Below are 21787 nucleotides of genomic sequence, written 5' to 3'. Positions count from 1 at the left end.
TTTTTGAGATGGAGTCTTGCTCTGTCGCCCAGGCTGGAGTGCAGTGGTGTGATCTCAGCTCACTGCAAGCTCTGCCTCCCGGGTTCAAGCCATTCTCCTCCCTCAGCCTCCCGAGCAGCTGGGACTACAAGCACCCACCACCACGCCCGGCTAATTTTTTGTATTTTTAGTAGAGACGGTTTCACCGTGTTAGGATGGTCTGTCTCCCGACCTCATGATCCGCCTACCTCGGCCTCCCAAAGTGCTGGGATTACAGGCATGATCCACAGCACCTGGCTGTTTTTCTTAATTGAAAAGCAGTACTCTAACTCCTGGGCTCAAGGGATCTGCCTGTCTCAGCCTCCCAAAGTGCTGGCATTACAGACGTAAGCCACAGCACCCGGCCTGCACTGTTCTATATTTGCAATTTCAATTTCAAAGTGATTTCCAGTTGAAATAGTTTGCCCCACTTGTTCCTTCTTGCCCTGTCCCCTGTGGAGACCTTTCCCTGACACCGCGTGCCCCCCCGTCAGGGTACCCGACTGGCTGGGCAGTGAGCCCTGAGGCCTTCCTGTGCCAGCATCCTCCTCTTTTCCAGGAGATGGTAGCTGACCTGGAGCTGCAGCAGGACCCCTCGGTGCCTCTCGGCCACACCCCTTCCCAGGGGCACTTCCTCTTTGGGATTTTCTGCCGACGACTCCAGGCTCTGACAAGCAGTTGGAACGTGGCTGCCAGCCTTCAGAGACAGAGGGAGCTGCTCATGTACAAACGGTAATACCTACTACCACCTGGGCAGGGCAACATCTCATGACGGTCCTAGAGTTTCTTTGTAGCGAGTTCGTTTCCCGTGACTTACTTGTCTGTGTGTCCCCATCCCAAGCCTGTCCTTCTCTGTAGCACTTGCCACGGAGAGGAGGATCCAGAGGGTTTAAAGTACTTCTGATTAAAACCTTCCCGCTGTGCGAGGTGGTTCACGCCTGTAATCCCAGCAGTTTGGGAGGCTGAGGTGGGTGGATCACCTGAGGTCAGGAGTTTGAGACCAGCCTGACCAACATGGCGAAACGCTGTCTCTACTAAAATTACAAAAATTAGCTGGGTGTGGTGGCGGACGCCTGTAATCCCAGCTACTCTGGAGACTGAGGCAGGAGAATTGCTTGAACGTGGGAGGCAGAGGTTTCAGTGAGCCAAGATCGTGCCATTGCACTCCAGCCTGGGCGACGGAGTGAGACTCTGTCTCAGCAACAACAAAAAACCTTCCTGCTCAGATGTGGAGGGACGTCGCAGAAGGAGCTCCTGTCAAAGTAGGGAAAACTGTTCAGAAATGCCCATGGCAGCTGCATTTATAATAAGCGTGAAGTCATTAAGTTGAAGTCATTTACTTTTACAGTCGTAGGGAATTGCTTCACTAGACAGACTGGCGCATCATCCACCTGGTTATTATTTAACTTAAAAGTTGTTTGGTAACACGTTTTGAGTGCAGTGGGCCAAGCACGGTACAGGGGAGTTGGGCTCAGAGTGCAGGCTTTGGATGGGACAGAGGGACACAGGCCACGGCTCCGGTTCCAACAGTGGCCTTGGTTTCAGGGTGTGGTTGCTGCTCTGAGTCTCTGAGCCCTTGGGAGGGAGCAGAGTGTATGCTGTGCGGTTGCCACAGATACAGCCCCTTCTTTCCAGGATCCTCCTGCGCCTGCCTTCGTCTGTCCTCTGCGGCAGCAGCTTCCAGGCCGAACAGCCCATCACTGCCAGATGCAAGCAGTTCTTCCACTTGGTCAACTCTGAGATGGTAGGTGCCCCGTGTGCATGTGTCCATCTGATCTGTCGGTGTCTGTGGCACTGGCAGCAGCTCTTGCAGCCTCCATGCGTGTCCTGAATTCACCGTGCAAATTACTGAAGAAAGGGTTCAAAGTCAAATAGGGAACAATGTCTGGAATGCCGTGTGAGGGAGGGCCCCTACCCACAGTCAGGACGGCGGCCAGCACGTCACCAAACCAGCTGTAGGTTGCCTTCTCCAAAGTTTGAGTTCCTTCAGTTTCCCTCAAGTTTTAATAATTTTGACGCATGGAATCGTACAGACCATTTTGTGTGCCACGCACCTCAGTTCATTTATTTCTAATCTCAACATGCTTCACGTGTGAAAAAGCCTTGTGGTGATCTGACTACTGCTGTTGCCTGCCAGGCAGCCCCATTGTCTTCCGTTTTTGACACTGCCCAGTGTGAGTTGCAGAATGATGTTAACCAGTAGCCGGGCACAGTGGCTTACGCCTGTAATCTCAGCACTTTGGGAAGGCGGGGGGATCACGTGAGCCCAGGAGTTCAGGACTAGCCTGGGCAACACAGCAAAACCCTGTTTCTACAAAAAATAGAAAAATTAGCTGGGCGTGGTGGTGCATGCCTGTAGTCCCACCTACTTGAGAGGCTGGGTCAGGAGGATTAATTGAGCCCAGGAGGCAGAGGTTGCACTGAGCCGGGATCCCGCCACTGCACTCCAGCCTGGGTGACAGCGAGACTGTCTCAGAACAACGAAGTGGCCCTCGCTGTGGGGATGGGTCAGCGTCAGGGACCCAGTTGGTCAGAGCTGGGGAGATAGATGCTTGTTTTTGAAGATGCACAAATGTGAGAGATGGAATTCAGGTTCCGTGCCAGCTCTGGAGCATTTTATATTTTTATTTATTTATTTAAGAAGAAATTTTTTTTGAAACAGAGTCTTGCTCTGTTGCCTGGGCTGGAGTGCAGCGGCGCAATCTCAGCTCACCGCAATCTCCGCTTCCTGGGTTCAAGCAATTCTCCTGCCTCAGCCTCCTGAGTAGCTGGGACTACAGGTGCCCGCCACCACGCCCGGCTAATTTTTGCATTTTTAATAGAGATAAAGTTTCACCATGTTGGTCAGGCTGGTCTCGAACTCCTGACCTCGTGATCCACCCACCTTGGCTTCTTCCCAAAGTGCTGGGATTACAGGTACGAGCCACCGTGCCTGGCCTTGTGTAGCACTTTAAAATGTGACAAGGAGAGCAGAGGACATGAGACTAGCAAAAGCTTTAAGAAAATCACTATGGTTTCCTCTGAATTCTTACGAAAGGCTGTTTTTCGGAAAGCTCTCAGAATGGCACGTAACAGCCGACAGACAGGAAAACACCATGGACAGCACTTGGTTAGTGAAGGATAGAGGAGCCAGAGGATGGTCGGGCCGTGGTATTAGTGTCATCCTCACCACAGATCTGGGCTTCGGGTGCGTCCCCTTCCCTGTGGCCGCTTGTGCCTCCCTGGCTTCTTCCTGGAGCCTACAAGACTGTTGGGGCCAGAGTTGCTGAGCTGCAGGATCTGGCTGCCCAGGAAGCCGTTAAGTTTCAGGACTGCACAGCCAGGGCTCCAGGCCCGGTCAGCCAGGAGCACCATCCATGGTGGCCACGCCAAGCCTTAGTGAGTGTTTTTCTCACAACAGAATCTGCACAGCAGCCACTCTGCACACTGGTCTCGCCTCTCTTCCCGTAGCCTTTTCTTACCTGCCTTGAACTCTCTTGCAGAGAAACTTCTGTTCCCACGGAGGTGCCCTGACACAGGACATCACTGCCCACTTCTTCAGGGTAAGCTGCTCCCTCAGCGCCTCCCATGGCCTTCTCAGAATGCTGGGGGTGGGTCCTCCTGTCAGCTTCCTGCGAGTTCCTGCACTCCGCTGGTTGTGGGTCCTCACAAACCGCCGACCTCCTGGTGCATTCTCTCCTGCAGGGCCTCCTGAACGCCTGTCTGCAGAGCAGAGACCCCTCCCTGATGGTCGACTTCATATTGGCCAAGTGCCAGACAAAATGCCCCTTAATTTTGACCTCTGCTCTGGTAGGCCAGCTGTCTTGTCAGGAGTTTTGTTTTGGGGATGAGTGGGAGACTCCACGGCTGCCTCTGGCGTCTCTGCAGCACTTCTCCATCAGGGGTGTTATCATCTCAGAGAAAATGCATCGGGAGACATGGAGGCCACAGTTAAAGATGCCAGCTCGCGGCAGATGAGGGCCGCATGTCCTGAGTTCCTAGAACTGTCCCCGCCCCCACCGCCCCGGCCATGGACACCCTCAGGACTTTTCCCCTGTGGACCCCGCTCAGACCCCATGGCACCTTCGTGTCCACAGGGTGCAGGGCTTGTTTGTTCACTGTCTTGGGTTACGAATTGGCTGGAGGCTGTACGGCGGCTGCCTGTGCCCCTCACGAGAGCATAACCGTGGCCCACTGGCGCCCGACTACGCTTTCGTGGGACTTCAGAGCAGAGACTTCACCTCAGCTCCCGCCAGAGCTCAGCAGGCTCCCCTAACAGCCCAGGGTCCCGGGAGTGGGGAGGGCAGCATTTCCCTCACTTCCGTGACGGCTCACTTAGTCCTGAAGACCACAGCTGTCGCCCTCCCTTCTCAGTTATCAGGGACACGAGGGCCTTTTTCTCCCGCAGCACAGCATGTTCCCCAAGGAGCTCCCCAAGCTGCATTTGCACCAAGTTGTAGCTCAGTTAGTGGAATTCACGATAAATGAACTCTTCCGTGTTTAGAACGCCAGCTCTCAGCTGAGGACATCGAAGGACCAGGCATTCCCAGCTCAGGGGCAGTGTGGTCCCTTCACTGTTTCGTTAGGCCAGGCTCTTCCTTCTCCAAATTCCACGTCTTCCATGAGTGTGGGTAATAATGCCTCATGGAACTGCTTTGAGCCGTAACTGAGGTAAAAAGGTACTGGCTTTGGAGTTCCAGAGTGCGGGGTGAGTGTGGGCCCGTGGTGGCCTGTAGGAGCGCTGTGGGCTTGTCATAGCTGTGGCAGTGGAGGTGTGTCCACCCCAGCCCCCCTCATCTGTGTCCTGCTCTCTCTCTAGTTGTGGTGGCCGAGCCTGGAGCCTGTGCTGCTCTGCCAGTGGAGGAGACACTGCCAGAGCCCACTGCCCCGGGAACTGCAGAAGCTGCAAGAAGGCCGGCAGTTTGCCAGCAAGTACGTGTGGGTGGTGAGGACGGGGTGTGCCTGCCCAGATGCACTTTAGGACCTGCTCGAGGTCATCTCCTAAACACCCTGGCTTGCTTGAGGAAAGTGGTGTGGGCAGTGTGTTGTGTGAGCAGGGAGAAAAGAACCGAGTTCTTGTGGTGGTGGGCGCCTGTAATCCCAGCTACCCAGGTAGTCCTTTGTTCTCCGTTCTGGGAGGGAATTGCCTGATCCAGTCACAGGGCCAGGCAGGGAGAACTGAGGGAAATAAGGCCTCTTCTTCCAAAACGTACGCACCTGGGGCCCAAGAGCACAGGGCAAGGTGGGCAGGACGCGGCCGGCTGCCTCCTGTGAGCAGGAGCTCTCAGAACGCCAGGATGCGCTAGGGGCGGTACCAGCACCTGCCCAGACTCAGTGGACCTGGGGGTGCTGGGGGATGCAGACCTAGTTTCTGATGGTCCTGAAGCCCTCTGTGTCCTCTGATGGAAAGGCAAGCCCCAAAGGCGACAGGTGGGAATAAGGACTTGCCTGTAAGGCCCTGCACTGACCCCGTTTTCTCTGTCCCAGTTTCCTCTCCCCTGATGCCGCCTCCCCGGCACCTAACCCGGCCTGGCTCTCAGCTGCTGCACTATACTTTGCGATTCAACAAGTCAGGGAAGAAAACGTCAGGAAGCAGCTAACGAAGCTGGACTGCGAGAGAGAGGAGGCAAGACAGGAAATTCTTTTACTGACTCTTTTCTCGCAAGCTTGGTTTCAATCCGTGCAGCTTCTCTGGGCCTGCCTGATGAGCTGCGTTTTTCTAAAGACAAATATGAGGCTTGGAGTAAGACTTGGACTCTCAAGTTTACTAGTAGTAATAATTCCACTTTTTTAAATGGTTGTTTGTATTTGAGACAGGGTCTCACTCTGTCGCCCAGGCTGGAGTGCAGTGGTGTAATCACAGCTCGCTGCAGCCTCGTTCTCCTGGGCTCAGGCCATCCTCCTACCTCAGCCTCTGGAGTAGCTGGGACTACAGGTGTGTGCCACCGTGCCCGGCTAATTTTATAATTTTTTCTGAGATGGGGGTCTCTAGTCCGGGCATGGTGGCTCATGCCTCTAATTCCAACACTTTGGGAGGCTGAGGCAGGTGGATCACTTGACGTCATGAGTTCGAGACCAGCTTGGGCAACATGGTAAAAACCCTATCTCTACAAAATATACAAAAATTAGCCCGGTGTGGTGGTGCACGCTTGTAATCCCATAGCCTGTAAAGTTACTCAGGAGACTGAGGCAGGAGAATCGCTTGAACCCGGTAGGCAGAGGCTGCAGTGAGCCGAGATCATGCCACTGCCCTGCAGTCTGGGTGACAGAGCGAGACTCTCGCCTCAAAAAAAATAATTTTAAAAAGTAGGCCGGGCGCGGTGGCTCACGCCTGTAATCCCAGCACTGTAGGAGGCTGAGGCGGGCGGATCACGAGGTCAGGAGATCAAGACCATCCTGGCTAACACCGTGAAACCCCGTCTCTACTAAAAATACAAAAAAAAATTAGCCGGATGTGGTGGCGGCGCCTGTGGTCCCAGCTACTCGGGAGGCTGAGGCAGGGAGAGTGGCGTGAACCAGGGAGGCGGAGCTTGCAGTGAGTTGAGATCCGGCCACTGCACTCCAGCCTGGGTGACAGAGTGAGACTCCATCTCAAAAAAAAAAATAAATAAATAAATAGAAAGTAAAACAGAGATGGGGGTCTGACTATGTTGCCCAGGCTTGAAGTGCTTTTCTTCAGCTTAGTTTTGTCCTCATCACAGCCCAGTGTAAAAACTGTCAGCTTCAAGTGGTGCCTTCTGTGTTCATGCCTCAGTAGCCTCGATTCACTTGCCGAGGGACAGCCCCAGATGAGCTTGCAGTGAGACAGCTCAGAGCTGGGGTGCTGGGGACAAGAGGCAGCAAGGACGCGACTGTCTGCAGCCACAGGCATGGGGAAAGGAGTGGGAGAGGAGGCTGCTCTGAGTTCCCGGCCAGGGACCACGCTGGGCTAAGACCCACCTGGTTGCTGCGCCCTGGGAAGCCTGACAGCCCAGCCCTCTGTGCAGGGAGCCCAGGGCGGTGTGTGTAGAACAGGCACGGAAACAAGCATCCCACAGGAGAGCTGCAGCCCGAGATCCTGTGCCCAGCCTGAGATCCTCAACGCATAGGTGCCATGTCAGCACACGACTTACACCAGCTGAAAGCTGTGCCAACAGCAGTGCCCAGGGTTTTGGTGACTATAACAACCCTACAGGGATTCTTCTGGATGCGTCTTCAGGTTTCTTGTGTAGTTTTGTTAGAAGGGATTTTAGTGGCTCCAGGGCCTTAAGGCCCTAGTGTGTGGAGAGGACAGTGTCCACAGTCAGGCCCTGGGTTGGGATGGAGCCTGCGGGTTTATCTTCAAGGATTTTACAAACACTTCTGACAGGAGGCCTTGCAGGGAGATGATGGTGAGTTGGGACTGCACACAGCCACGGAGACTGCAACAGTCTTCCTTCTGGCTCTTGTCACTTTTTCAAACTGTTTCTAGCTTTGTTTAAAGGCAAGTATGAAATGACCCAGCCAGCAGTAATTAATTCTCAATCAAGCTGTCTCTCTAAAAGTGATTGGAAAGTTTTCTAAGATCCACTTAAAGGATTTATGGCCTAGATGTGAAAAATTTCAATTAAAGAGGAACGTTTCGGCCTTATTTAGAATGACAGAGCACAGGTAATTTTGATGTAGTAAGAAGTGCACGTTTTTATTTGCAGCTATTGGTTTTCCTTTTCTTCTTCTCCTTGATGGGCCTGCTCTCGTCACATCTGACCTCAAATGTAAGTCAGACCTTACCAGCCAAGGTGTCCTCTCGCACTGTGGCCAGGCAGGGGGAACCGGGCAGCCTGTTTCCAAGTCAGGGTTTCCAGAGTGGCTCAGGAGCTCCTTGTGTTTGCGGAAGTGTGAGAACTCCCACACCGTGAGCTTTTTTTTTTTTTTTTTTGAGATGGAGTCTCGCTCTGTTGTACAGGCTGGAGTGCAGTGGTGTGATCTCGGCTCACTGCAACCTCTGCCTCCTGGGTTCAAGCGATTCTCCTGCACCAGCCTCCTGAGTAGCTGGGATTATAGGCGTGCGCCACCACGCCCGGCTAATTTTTGTATTTTTAGTAGAGATGGGGTTTCACCATATTGCCAGGCTGGTCTTGAACTGGCCTCAGTGATCTGCCCACCTCGGCCTCCCAAAGGGTTGGGATTACAGGCATGAGCCACTGCATCCAGGCTGTGGGCGTTTTTTTTTGAGACAGAGTCTTCTCAGTCGCCTGGGCTGGAGTGCAGTGCCGCGATCTCGGCTCACTGCAAGCTCCGCCTCCCGGGTTCACGCCGTTCTCCTGCCTCAGCCTCCCGAGTAGCTGGGACTACAGGCACCCGCCACCTCGCCCGGCTAGATTTGTTTGTATTTTTAGTAGAGACGGGGTTTCACCGTGTTGGCCAGGCTGGTCTCGATCTCCTGACCTCGTGATTCGCCCGTCTCGGCCGCCCAGAGTGCTGGGATTACAGGCTGAGCCACCGCGCCCGGCAGGGCCTTTCTTTCAATGCCTTATTTCAGGACGTGGTGCAGCAGCCTTGGTGTGGGTGCTTGAAGTCCCTGGCCTCAGGCCCAGTGTTATCTTCCATAGGTTGTCACCAGTTTTAAGACTTTCAATAAGCAAAGAAGAAATGCCTTCTGTGCTGAGGGCTGTGCCCTCCTACCCGCGGGAGCACAGCAGGTCGGCCATTCTCAGGGCTGCTCTCCTGCGGTTTACAGAGTGCCACGGACCCATCGAAGGCTTTAGGTGTTTGTGCCGCAGTCCTCGAGTGTTTAGAGAAGAGGAAGATATCCTGGCTGGCGCTCTTCCAGCTGACAGAGAGTGGTGAGAAACACTGCTGAGGCGCGGATGCAGAGGGCTGCTCTTTTCAGACGCAACTTTCAAATGGTTAAGAACGTGCCCTCCTTGAGGTTCACTCGTTCATTTTCATGACTATCTTTCTGCTAAGTTTATAAGCTCCGTTTCAGTTGGGACAGGTTTTAAGTACAAACGTGTAAGATAATTTACTTGGTCACTGGTCAACCCCAGGACCAATGGCCTATCGTGGGGACTGCCTCTCTCTGCCCCACACCCCCTTCCTCTCCCAGCTGCTGACGGGTGCCCAGGTATCCTTGGCTCAGGCTGTTTGCCCCGCACCACCCCCACAGCCAGGCCTCCCAGGGTACACGTCCCAACCCCCAGGGGTGTCCCCCAGCACTGGTAACATAGGCAGAGACGTCCAGAGTTGCCTGAGCCACCTCTTGGTATTGCAGACCTCAGGCTGGGGCGACTCCTCCTCCGCGTGGCCCCGGATCAGCATACCAGGCTGCTGCCCTTCACGTTCTACAGGTACCTTCACCTACAGGCTGCTCAGGGAGCAGGGCACAGCTGTGCATGGTCAGGGCAGGGGCAGTGTTTCCCAGACCCCCACCTTAGCAGCTCTGGCTCTCCCGCCAGAGGGGAAGGGTTGCCTGTGCCTCTGACGCACAGATGAGCAGCATCCCTTGGTATCACCTGCTACCTTTCCAGCAGTCTGTAGCCACTCGTCACCATGTCTTTACTTCTAGTCTTCTCTCCTACTTCCACAACGACGCGGCCATCAGGGAAGAGGCCTTCCTGCATGTTGCTGTTGACATGTACCTGAAGCTGGTCCAGCTCTTCGTGGCTGGGGACACAAGCACAGTTTCACCTCCAGCCGGCAGGAGCCTGGAGCTCCAGGGTCAGGCAGGTGCAAGGGCCAGTCCCATCTCCAGGGGAGCTCCCCGCAGCCTGAGGCTCCTTCTGCCAGAGAACGTTCCAACACAGAATGCAGATTGGGGGGGACACACCAGCCCTGTTTCAGTGTCTTCTAACCTGTGACTTTGCCTGTTTTCTCTCTAGGGCAACCCTGTGGAGTTGATAACAAAAGCTCGTCTTTTTCTGCTGCAGTTAATACCTCGGTGCCCGAAAAAGAGCTTCTCACACATAGCACAGGTAACGTCAAGACACCCACCTTGGGCCACGTGGGGGATGTGAGAAATCACAGCTGCCTGGGCCACGTGCCCGCCTGGCTGGCAATGCGACGCCACTGTTTCTGCCAGAGCCCCTTCCCTGTGGTCTGAGGCCCAGTGGACGGCATGGGCTGAGGACCTGCTCCTCTCTCACAGCTGCTGGCTGATCGTGGGGACTGCGACCCAGAGGTGAGCACTGCCCTCCGGAGCCGGCAGCAGGCTGCTCCTGACGCTGACCTGTACCAGGAGCCTCATCTCTTCTGAGAGGACCTGCCACTGCACACCAGCCCAGCTCCTTTGTAAATAATTTATTACAAGCATAACACGGAGCTCTTGTTGCACTAAAAAGTGGATTACAAATCTCCTCGATTGCTTTAGTGGGGAAAAGGAATCAATTGTTTATAAACTGTCTGGCCCCAAGTCACTCAGTGTTTGTAGGAAAATAAACCACTGGTCCCAGAGCAGAGGGAGGCTACTTGAGCTGTACACCGAGGGCGGGCAGCACCCCCCAACCCTCCCATGCAGGTGCGCACGAAGGGTGAGGCTGACACGGCCATTGCAGAGTCCAGGCTGCTAGAGGTGCTCATCCCCACTGCCGTCCTCAGGTGGGTTCTGGCTTCACCGCCTGGTCCTCTGTGGTCACAGAGGGGCTCGGTGGCCCGGGTGGTGGCTCTGCCTCCAGGGGTAGGGCCTTGTCCTGGGTCTGTGTCAGCGGGTGCACCATGGACATGTGTACGTTGAGGTTGTGGGCCTTCTCGAACCGCCGGCCACACTGGTCACAGGCAAAGTCCAGCTCAGTCTCAGCCTTGTGTTTGGTCATGTGGTACTTGAGGGACGCCCGCTGCCTGCACTGGAACCCACACACCTCACACCTGGGGGACAGAGGCAGGTAAGAAGCTGCGTGGGCCAGCCACAGCCCTGGGGAGGGCCTGGCTCACACTTACTGCAAAGGCTTGGCTCCTGAATGTCGCATCTGGTGGACGAGAAGGTGCTTCCGCTGCTTGAAGGTTTGTCCACACTCGTCACAGATGTAGTTCCGCACCTCTGCGAGAGGAGAGTCCAGTGAGTCCAGGCCCTGATGCTCCAACCTCCCGGGGGGACGCCGACGAGAATGTAAAACATCACAGCCAGGAAGAAGTTTCCGCACACCATACAGTGGGCCCAAGCAAGGGGCCTCTGAGGGCCTCATTTATTAAGATCTCTAAACTGCTTGATATACTATCGTATGGCTTCATCAGCCGTGTGCATGTGACGATGATTTTTAAAGAAACTTCAGAAATCTATTTCCTTAAACACAAATTTTTTTTTTGAGATGAAGTCTTGCTCTGTTACCCAGGCTGCAGTGCACTGGCACAGTCTTGGCTCACTGCAACCTCCGCCTCCCGAGTAGCTGGGACTACAGGCGCCCGCCACCATGCCCAGCTGATTTTTGTATTTTTAGTAGAGATGGGGTTTCACCGTATTGGCCAGGCTGGTCTTGAACTCCTGACCTCGTGATCCGCCTGCCTCGGTCTCCCCAAGTGCTGGGATTACACGCATGAGCCCCTGTGCCTGGCCTACAAATTATTAAAGGACGCCGTATCACTAAGGCTGTATAGATCACTGACTGTCACAGCTATGGCTGTTCTCTAGAATTCATCTCCATATGAGAGGGGTCCATACCCAAGGGCTGGGGGTTATGCAAGGCTGTACTCGCTCTGGAAACCTTTCTCGCACCCTTGAACAAAGAGATACCACTTTCTAGTCAGACCCATTCTCCCTGTGCTGCCTCCACAGCTGTCCAGCCCTAAAACACTTCACAAGACAGACTTTTCCCTGCAGAGGGAAACTCTACCTTGACATTTTACTCTACCCTGTTTTTTTTTTTGAGATGTGAGTCTTGGTCTGTTGCCCAGGCTGGACTACAATCGCCCAATCTCAGCTCACTGGAACCTCCACCTCCCAGGTTCGAGCAACTTTTCTTTTTTTAAGACGGTCTTGTTCTGTTGCCCAGGTTGGAGTGCAATGGCACAATCATGGCTCACCACAGCCTGGAACTCCCAGGCTTAAGTGATCCTCCTAACTTGACCGATCAAGTAGCTGGGGCCACAGGTGTGCACCACCATGGGGGGCTGGGGCAGTGGCTCACAGCTCACTCCCAGCACTTTGGGAGGCCAAGGCAGGCGGATCATGACATCAGTTCAAGACCAACCTGGCCAACATAGTGAAACCCCATCTATACTAAAAATACAAAAATTAGCTGGGCGAGGTGGCGGGCGCCTGTAATCCAAGCTACTCGGGAGGCAGAGGCAGGAGAACTGCATGAACCCAGGAGGCGGAGGTTGCAGTCAGCCGAGACTGTACCACTGCACTCCAGCCTGGGCAACACACTGTCTCGAAAAAAAAAAAAAAAAATGGGGCTGGGAATGGTGGCTCATGCCTGTAATCCCAGCACTTTGGGAGGCTGAGGCGGGCAAATCACCTGAGGTCAGGAACTCGAGACTGGCCTGGCCAACACAGCAAAATCCGCCTCTCTACTAAAAATACAAAAATTACCTGGGTGTCAAGGTGGCTCACGCCTGTAATCCCAACACTTTGGGAGGCCAAGGCAGGTGGATCACGAGGTCAGGAGATCGAGACCATCCTGACTAACATGGTGAAACCCCATCTCTAGTGAAAATACGAAAAATTAGCCGGGCGTGGTGGCAGGTGCCTGCAGTCCCAGCTACTCAGGAGGCTGAGGCAGGAGAATGGCTTTAACTCGGGAAGCGGAGCTTGCAGTGAGCTGAGATTGTGCCGCTGCACTCCAGCCTGGGCGACGGAGCGAGACTCCGTTAAAAAAAAAAAAAAAAAAAACCAGCGTGGCAGCGGATGCCTGTAGTCCCAGCTACTCGGGAGGCTGAGGCAGGAGAATCACTTCAACTAGGGAGGCGGAGGTTACAGTGAGCCAAGATCGCGCCACTGCACTCCAGCCTGGGCAATAACAGTCAGACTCTGTCTCAATCACTAAATTAAAAAATATATCTTTGGTAGAGACAGTCTTACTATGTTGCCCAGGCTGGTCTCAAACTCCTGGCCTCAAGCAATCCTACTGCCTCAGCCTCCAAAGTGCTGGGATTACAGGCGTGAGCCACTGCACCCGGCCTGATTTCAGGTTTTTAAGGAACTGCTGGTTGTGACCATCAGTGAGTGGACAGATGCAGAGTCTGAAGAACCAAACACAAGGAACTGCTGCCATCAGGAGAGATGTGGGAGAACCCAAAAATACAACAAAATAACCCGCATGTCAGGAGATGATCCAGCAGTAAAAATCAATCCTAATGAAAAAAGACTTTCTGTAGTAAATTCAAGTAAGAATAAATAATTCTTATTCTGTAATAAGTTCAAAACCAAAGAAAACTATTTAAGGATCAATATACAGTTGTCCTCAGCTGGTTCCCCCCGCACCCCAACCCTTACCAAAATCTGCTCATACTCAAGTCCCAAAGTTAGCCCTGCAGAGACCCTACAGAACCTGCACTTATGAAAAGGCAGCCCTCTGAATACCAGGGATTCGAGTCCCTGACCACGTATACGTGGGTCCACATAGTTCAAGTTTGTTTTTTTTTTTTGAGACAGTGTCTCCCTGTTGCCCAGGCTGGAGTGCAGTGGTGTGATCTCAGCTCATTGCAACCTCCACCTCCTGGTTTCAAGCAGTTCTCCCACCTCAGCTTCCCAAGTAGCTGTGCCTACAGGCATGCGCCACCACGCCCAGCTAATTTTTGCATTTTTAGTAAAGATGGCGTTTTACCATGTTGGCCAGGCTGGTCTCGAACTGCTGACCTCAAGGTGATCCACCCACCTTGGCCTCCCAAAGTGCTGGGATTACAGTGAGAGCCACCGTGCCCAGCCAAGTTTGTCATTTTGAAAACATATTCTTGTTGGATTATAAAAGTAACTTGTACATTATAGGAATTGTGAAAAATAAGACGGGCACAGAGACAGCACCCTCAGTCACAACTCCCCCATCCACCTCCGGTCTTAATGAGACGAGCTACACACACGTGAAGCAGCAGAACCACACATGCCTCCCGCCTGTCCACACGGGCAGCGCCCCAGAGTTGGCGTGCCTTCATGCCTTCCACCTCCCGCCTTCCCTTTTAAGAGACACTCGTTTGGGCCAGGTGTGGTGCTCACACCTGTAATCTCCGTACTTTGGGAGGCCGAGGTAGGTGGATCACTTGAGGTCAGGAGTTAAGAGATTGGCTTGGCCAACATGGTGAAACCCTGTCTCTGCCAAAAATTACAAAAATTAGCAGGCGTGGTTGCAGGTGCCTATAATCCCAGCTACTCGGGAGGCTGAGGCAGAAGAGTCACTTGAACCCGGGAGGCAGAAGTTGTGGTGAGCCAAGATGGTGCCACTGCACTCCAGCCTGGGCAACAGAGCAAGACTTCGTCTCAGAAAAAATTAAAAACTAAAGTGACCAATTTGCAAAGGGACACCAAGATTGCTTGGCTATCGGTTTTGACAAACTGCCTAGATCCTGGGGAAGTCAGGAATTCCTCCCATCACAGGGAAGGGCAGATTCACACTGATGCCCTACTCTAGCCTTCATCCACCTACATGACTGTGAGTACCTGAGGCCCCATCAGCCACCTGCACGCGATCCCCAACTCCTGGGGTGGGGATGGGTATCAGGAAGACGGGAAAGCAGGTCACGTGCCCCTGGCTGTCACCGCGCGGGTGACGCTGACGACAGCAGTACCTGTGTGGATGAGCTTCACGTGCCGCTGCAGGTAGCGGTCGATCATGAAAACCTTGTTGCAGCCAGGGTGGGGGCAGGGCCGCTCCCGGACCTCCTCGTGGTGCTCCTTGATGTGCTTCTGCAGGAGAGACTCAGTGAGAGACCCGCAGAGCCTCACCCGGGCCGAGCGGCACGGACCCTCAGCGGGTGGCAGCTGACGCCCCTGGAAGGCAGGCAGATCCAGCTCCTCCAGCTCCACCACTGGTTCCTCCACAGCTTCACTCCAAGACACTTCTAGACCCCCAGGGGGTGTCTCAAGTGAAAGTCTGGCCCCACATCTGCCCCAGGTCCCCGGTCACCTTGGGCACAAGTCTGCGTCAGACTCTGCGGAAACACCCGGTGCCGGCCCCAGGCTCACAGGGACAGCTGCGGGGCCTGGTCCGGCACAGCCCGTGCTCACCTTCATGCCGTCAGCGCCTCGGTACACGGCTGTGCAGCCCTGGTAAGGACACTTGTAGATGGTGGGAAGCTCCTCCCTGCAACAAAGAGCACGCATGGAGCCCGGCCCCGACAGGCAGGGCGAGCCTCGAGCTCCAGGCCTCACCTCTCACAACGAAGCTTCTTCTTCCACCCGGGCTTGGGTCCCGGCTTCTTCCGAATTCTTGGTTCTTCAGACTTCTTGGCTTCCTTGCTTTCGCTCTTCTTACCAGAGACCCTGAAAAAAAGAGGTTCCCAGATTCAGTGGTTTCTGATCTCCATCTGAAAAAGGTTTCTTGTCTCTAACAGGAGACATGTTTTTGAAGCTTCCCTGAGTTGCTTCTGTGCTGACTGACCCTCAAAATCTACCTGAAGCCACCACAGCCAGAGCAACTCTGGACAGGAGGCCTCAGAGGCGAACACAGCAGAGGGCAAGGCGCAGGCACAGCAGGGGTGAGTTCTGAGAACTGAAGCTTCATCCTGTGCTACACATAAAACCCAACACTGGAGATATCAGGAAAGATGGCAGAACAGACAAAGGGGCTACCCCTTCATCAAAATGACCTTAAACGCTAGGAAAACGCTCAGAATCCACTCGCTGAAACCAGGACAGCTTGATTCCAAGCTCAAGCCCCAGCCCGGGCTTTGGAGGAACAGGTGCTGTTTCCCCCGGAAGCACAAGGTGAGCAGCTGCCATCCCCGCAGTCCTCAGCCCTGCCCCCGCTGCAGGGGACCCAGCCTGTTCCTGGAGCTGCTGACTGGGACCACGGTGGGCAGGAGACCTTGTCCTCCAGAACTTTGTTTGGGGCTGTGCATTTTAGTTGGTCTGGCAAGTCCCTGAGGGACCAGCAAATGCAGCAGCGTCCAGTGTGTGTCTATTGGAGACTTAAGAGGAGAGACACACTTGTGGTTCCTTTTTGGATCCAGATAAGGATAGGGAAGGAAATCCCTCAGGAAAAGAAGGGAACTTCACCATGATAAAGCTTCGACGTGAAACCCACAGCACATGTCGCACTCGATGGTGAAAGACTGAAAGCTCTTCCTCCAGGATGAGGAAAGGACACGGGTTCTCTCACCACTGTTCTCAGCACAGCACTGGAGGCCCTGGCCAGAGTAACTGGGCAAGGAAAACAGAAAAATTCTCCCTATTCACAAATGACATGACCTTGTGTGTAGAAAACCCTAAAGATCCACATATACAAAAACCCGAAAAATGATTTCAGCAAAGCTGCAGAGTGTAAAATCCATACACAAAACCCAATTATGTTTCTTTGTATTATCAATGAACAATCCAAAAAGGAAATTAAAAGAAAAATCCATATGCAAAAGCATGAAAAAAGTAATTTACGCTGCCGAGTCCAGTGGCTCACACTGGCAATCCCAGCACTCTGGGAGGCTGAGGTGAGAGGCTCGCTTGAGCGCACAAGGCTGCCATTAGCCATGATCGCACCAATGCACCCCAGCCTGGGCAAGAGCATGAGACCCTGTCGCTAACTGCCCTTCTCCTTAAAGAGTGCACTGAGGCTGGGCGCAGGGGCTCACGTCTGTAATCCCAGCACTTTGGGAGGCTGAGGTGGGCGGATCACCTGAGGTCAGGAGCTTAAGACCAGCCTGGCCAACATGGGGAAACCCCGTCTCTATTAGAAATATAAAACTCAGCTGGGTATGGTGATGCACGCCTGTAATCCCAGCTACTCAGGAGGCTGAGGCAGGAGAATCACTTGAACCCGGGAGGTGGAGCTTGCAGTGAGCTGAGATTGTGCCACTGCACTCCAGCCTGGGCGACAGAGCGAGGAGCCGCCCAAAAAAAAAAAAAAAAAAATCATTGAAAAGAACTGTGTTGACTTTGCACAGGCTGCGCCTTCTCTCCCTGTCCCTGATAACTGGTTTTCATGATCTGGCCACCTGCCCTGCCTGCCTGGATTGGGTGGTCCCTTGTTCGTTGAGTGGCTGGCCATACGGTTCCCACACTGAGCGCTCTCTTCCTCAGCACAGGAGGCTTCGGAGCACCCGCAGTCTCTGTGTCCTTGTGTCTGGGATGGGGATCCTTGCGGACGGGGTGGGCTGGGCTCAGGCCTCACTGCTGCTTGTCAGTTCTTTCCCCACGAGGGCGCAGGCCCTGGCCTTCACCTCTCGCTGGAACCACTGACCCCTCATTAACACATCATTGCCCCCAGCTGAGGGTGCAGGCGAGCTTGCCTGCTAGAGCGCGAAGGTCGAGTCAAGAAGACTGCGAGGCAGCACGTGGGCTGGGGGCTGTGCAGAGGCCCTTCTGGGTTCCCAGGGGGGTCTCACGGTAGCAGCTGAGGAACCAAGTGCCCCTGGCACTCGCCGCAGTCAGGAGGCCATGCTTGCTACCACCCAGTCCTGCCTCCTACGCCGCGGGTCCCACTAAAGTCACCCCTTTAACTAGAGGCCTCTGAAAACATGTCTCCTGTGTCTTCGTCTTTGTCTGCCCTCCTGGGGTCCAGAGGAACTAGAGACACAGTCTGATGTGCTGTCCCTGTCACAGCAGCAGGAGCCCAGCAGAGAGGACCCTCCCCTCCTGGGGTCCAGAGGAACTAGAGACACAGTCTCATGTGCTGTCCCTGTCACAGCAGCAGGAGCCCAGCAGAGAGGACCCTCCCCTCCTGAATCTGCCTCTCTGGAAAAGGCTCACCTGGCCCCTCCCATCCCAGCTCCCAGCCCTCCTCTCACCAGCATCCCCAGACCCTCTGGGCAGCAAGGCACAGAAACATTCTCAGGTGTCCTGGGATTTGGACTCAACCTGGGGGGGTCACAGGGAGTGGAGGCTTCTCATCAGCAGCCTCGGGCAGCACCCCAGCCATGATTCCTGGGAACAAACCTGAGGGTAGGGACCCCCGGGCACCTTTTCTGGGCCTGACCAGTTTTCTGTTCATGCTGAGGCCCCTGCAGCCCCTCTCCGGCCTCCTCCTCTGCTCCTGTTTCTCTTTTCAGAACTTAACAGCATCAGAACTTCAATGAAAAAGGCAGTTGACCTCTCAGTCTGCACTGCAGGGTTCCAGCGGCTGACTGTGGTACTCAGAGCCGCTGGCCCTCTGGACCTTTGTTCTGGACTGAAATGCTCAGGGACAGGGACTGGGTCAGTCGCCAACTACCTGGCAGTGTTCTGGGTACTCCTGGGTACAGGGTTGCAAAGAAGACAGCACAAGTGAAAACCAGCCCTCACCACCAAGGCCTGTGTTCTAACCAGACAGAAAACATAAATCCCTAAAAACAAAGTCAAAACAAGGCCACAGAAGTGACTCCACAAGGAAGTGGACCGTGGCTGCCTGGCCATGGACGTCAGTGATGGGGTCATAACTGTGAGGATGACTGAGCTGGGTCCTTGGGCCTCAGGATGCACACAAAGCAGAAGCGATGGGTTGGGGAATTCCAGGGGGGACACTGGGGTGTGAACCCAGAGCAGGACTGGCAGAAGGGACCTAAGAGCCTCGTTCTCAAATGAGGCTGGGTTTTGTCAACAGACACCTGCCGTCCACTGTTGGGACTCTGAGGCAGCCCTACCCCGGCCTGCTGGTCATTTCACAGCGCTGAGACCACCAGGAGGGTACGCACAGCGGGGAGTGAGAGCCCCTGTGACACAGGCGGGTGTCTAGGTCACCCAGCGGATGCCTCCAGCAGATCCCGGGCTGCCCACTTACTTCCTTTCTGGGTAAGGCTCAAAGGACTCATCCGAAGACTGGGTGTTTTGCTTCTTGTCGTTTTCGTCTTCACTCAAGACGTCTCTAGGAATGAAGAGAGAATCTTCAGCAAAGCCCTGGGCCTGGGCAGTAACAGTTCCCACAACACCCCTGCCTAAAGATTACCACATGGACCCCCACGTCCCACGTTCGAGTTCTTCTGAAAATGTCTTAAATCTAGAATCCCCAAATTTCCAATCTCATTTCCGAACGCAAAGGACCGACCAGGCTCACAAGCCAGCAACCCCCACAAGCCATGTGCTCCGGGCACCAGGACACTGGACTTGGAAAGAGCACTTTCCACAGCAGCCCAGAAGGGGTGGAGGCTCTCAAAGGTGGCTTCCTACTAAGCAGACTTTGAAAAATCAACCACCTCACCCCGTAACTGCGAACCCCTATGCAGCTGATGGGTTTGCCACGAGCCACTTCTAAGTTGATGCAAGTGGCTGGGTGTGGTGGCTCAGCCTGTAATCCCAGCACTTTGGGAGGCTGAGGCAGGTGGATCACCTGAGGTCAGGAGTTCAAGACCAGCCTGGCCAATACCGGGAAACCCTGTGTCTACTAAAAATACAAAAATCAGCTGGGCGTGGTGGGGGGCACCTGTAATCCCAGCTACTCGGGAGGCTGACGCGGGAGAATCGCTTGAAAGTGGAAGGTGCAGGTCGCAGTGAGCTGAGACAGCGCCACTGCACTCCAGCCCGGGCAACAGAGTGAGGCTCAGTCTAAAAACAAAGTTCACAAAAGGAAAAGAAAAAAAAAAAAGACTGTGGCCTTTATGCTGAAACCTGAGCTCTGGTTTCGTCTCCTGGTGGTCTTGAGGACAGCCTTAGCCAGCCCAGGTGCCTCCTGGCACCTGCCCGATTTCATCACTGGACACCCCACTGGGATTGCCCCCCAAACTGGGCTGTCCTCATTTGGATGAGGTGCGTCTGTGTTGCAGCCAAGGTTGACAGGAGAGGGTGGAAATGGTGCAAACCCCAGCCTGGCACAACTGCCCTGAGTGGCGCTTGGCTGAGAGGCAGGGGTGGCCCAGGGAGTTTGCAGACACTGATGGGGTCCCTTCTGAGGCCTGTCCTCCTCCAACACCTCCTCACGGAGCCTCTGCTTCAAGTCAGAACAGTGTCATAGTCAAGGGCTAAAGTCAGGCTTCCTCTACTCCAGAAACAGCTGGAGCGAACACAAAACCATAGCCCTAAAAGAGAAAACAGCAGCAGAAACAAAGGACCCAGCCACAGAGTGGTTCAACAGACTCACTTCCAGGCTGCTCCAGGTCAGAAACCCTATCGAGCTCCCTCTGGAGCTGCCTCAGGTCTGGGGGTGCCCTCTGGCCCCCAGGAAACCACCAATCAGAGACAAGAAGCCTCGGAAGCTCCCCAGCCCTCCTCTCCTCCCACCTCGAGAGGAGGCGCGTCCCAGCCAGGGACAGACAGCCGGCCCCTGTGACGGCTCAGTTTGGTACCAGGGCACGGGCAGCTGGCCCTACGATGGCTGTGTGGTTTTTGAAGGAGAAATATTAGGCTATTTAAACCCACTCTTCTCTCACCCCTCAGAAAGGTCACTGAACTCGTCTTTTACCCGATCATCCGAGGTTGAAGATGGGACCTGCTTCTCACCCAACTGCCCTGAGAAACAAAGAACAAGGTCCTGTCACCAACATGGAGCACAGAAAGGTGTCACCTGCCAGGAGGTACGACTCCACTACTGATGACCAGAAGGGAGCCTGGGGTCCCTGACCCGCAAGTTTCCCCCACCTCGGCCCCATCCCTGCCAAGAGTGCTACGCGGCCTCCGATCTGGTCCCGCCAGCCCGACGTCCAGAAACACACAGGCAGCAACAAGCATCAGAACCTCAGGAACAGCAAAACCAGAAAGCCCAGTCCTTCACTGACTCCGATCCAGTCACTCTAGGACAGCCTGGACTTGGTGGATGTTCTGAGACGTTTAAACAATTACTGGGCCGGGCACGGCGGCTCACGCCTGTAATCCCAGCACTTCGGGAGGCCGATGCGGGCGGATCACAAGGTCAGGAGAATTGAGACCAACCTGGCTAACACGGTGAAACCCTGTCTCCACTAAAAATACAAAAAATTGGGCCGGGCGTGGTAACTCATGCCTGTAATCCCAGCACTTTGGGAGGCTGGGGCGGGCGGATCACCTGAAGTCGAGAGTTCAAGACCAGCCTGACCACCATGGAGAAACCCCATCTCTTCTAAAACATACAAAATTAGCCAGGCATGGTGGTGGGTGCCTGTAATCCCAGCTACTCAGGAGGCTGAGGCAGGAGAACCGCTTGACCCTGGGAGGCGGAGGTTGCGGCTCACTGATATCGCGCCACTGCACTCCAGCCTGGGCAACAGAGTGAAACTTCGTCTCAAAAAAAAAAAAAACTAAAAACAAAAATACAAAAAATTAACCGGTGTGGTGGCACGAGCCTGTAGTCTCAGCTACTCATTAGGCTGAGGTAGGAGAACCACTTGAACCCAGGAGGCAGAGGTTGCAGTGAGCTGAGATCGTGCCGCTGCACTCTAGTCTGGGGAACAGAGCAAGACTCCACAAATAAATACTATTACTCCTCTCTCGGCCAGGCCTGGTGGTTTATGCCTATAATCCCAGGCTTTTGGGAGGCCAAGGCAGGAGAATCACTTGAAGCCAGAAATTCAAGACCAGCCTGGACAGAACAGTGAGACTCCATCTCTACTTAAAGTCAGTTTCTTTTTTTTTTTTTTTGAGATGGAGTCTTGCTCTGTCGCCCAGGCTAGAGCGCAGTGGCAGGATCTCAGCTCACTGTAATCTCCGCCACCCAGGGTCAAGCGATTCTCCTGCCTCAGCCTCCCGAGTAGCTGGGACTACAGGTGCCCATCACCACGCCCAGCTAATTTTTTTTTTTTTGAGACGGAATCTCGCTCTGTCACCCAGGCTGGAGTGCAGTGGTGCGATCTTGGCTCACTGCAAGCTCCG

General features: G+C 54.3%; 2 protein-coding genes across 4 annotated transcripts in view; one reads left to right on the top strand and one right to left on the bottom strand.

Annotated features, from left to right (window-relative positions):
• The window catches only part of FANCA (Fanconi anemia, complementation group A), an 86674-nt gene extending 75435 nt beyond the window's left edge, over positions 1-11239 (top strand). Inside the window, exons 31-42 of one of the 3 annotated variants that reach the window (XM_011972110.1) lie at positions 578-750; positions 1654-1762; positions 3501-3560; positions 3703-3807; positions 4817-4929; positions 5485-5623; positions 7668-7730; positions 8696-8801; positions 9230-9305; positions 9524-9680; positions 9837-9929; positions 10103-11239. In XM_011972110.1, coding sequence (XP_011827500.1) covers positions 578-750; positions 1654-1762; positions 3501-3560; positions 3703-3807; positions 4817-4929; positions 5485-5623; positions 7668-7730; positions 8696-8801; positions 9230-9305; positions 9524-9680; positions 9837-9929; positions 10103-10210 — 1302 coding nt within the window. In that variant the 3' untranslated portion in view covers positions 10211-11239. The other 2 variants (XM_011972119.1, XM_011972104.1) reach the window with 2 other exon arrangements.
• Positions 10245-21787, bottom strand: part of ZNF276 (zinc finger protein 276) — a 14323-nt gene continuing 2780 nt past the window's right edge. Inside the window, exons 4-10 of the mRNA XM_011972126.1 lie at positions 20374-20452; positions 18792-18875; positions 15254-15364; positions 15110-15185; positions 14671-14788; positions 10891-10990; positions 10245-10818 (exon numbers count right to left, since the gene is read on the bottom strand). Coding sequence (XP_011827516.1) covers positions 10548-10818; positions 10891-10990; positions 14671-14788; positions 15110-15185; positions 15254-15364; positions 18792-18875; positions 20374-20452 — 839 coding nt within the window. The 3' untranslated portion in view covers positions 10245-10547. The remainder of the gene's footprint in view (positions 10819-10890; positions 10991-14670; positions 14789-15109; positions 15186-15253; positions 15365-18791; positions 18876-20373; positions 20453-21787) is intronic.

This window comes from Mandrillus leucophaeus, unplaced genomic scaffold (assembly GCF_000951045.1).
Source record: "Mandrillus leucophaeus isolate KB7577 unplaced genomic scaffold, Mleu.le_1.0 Scaffold10, whole genome shotgun sequence".
Taxonomy (NCBI): domain Eukaryota; kingdom Metazoa; phylum Chordata; class Mammalia; order Primates; family Cercopithecidae; genus Mandrillus; species Mandrillus leucophaeus.
The sequence above is the reverse complement of the archived record's forward strand: the minus strand, read 5'-3'. Positions and strand labels throughout refer to the sequence as shown.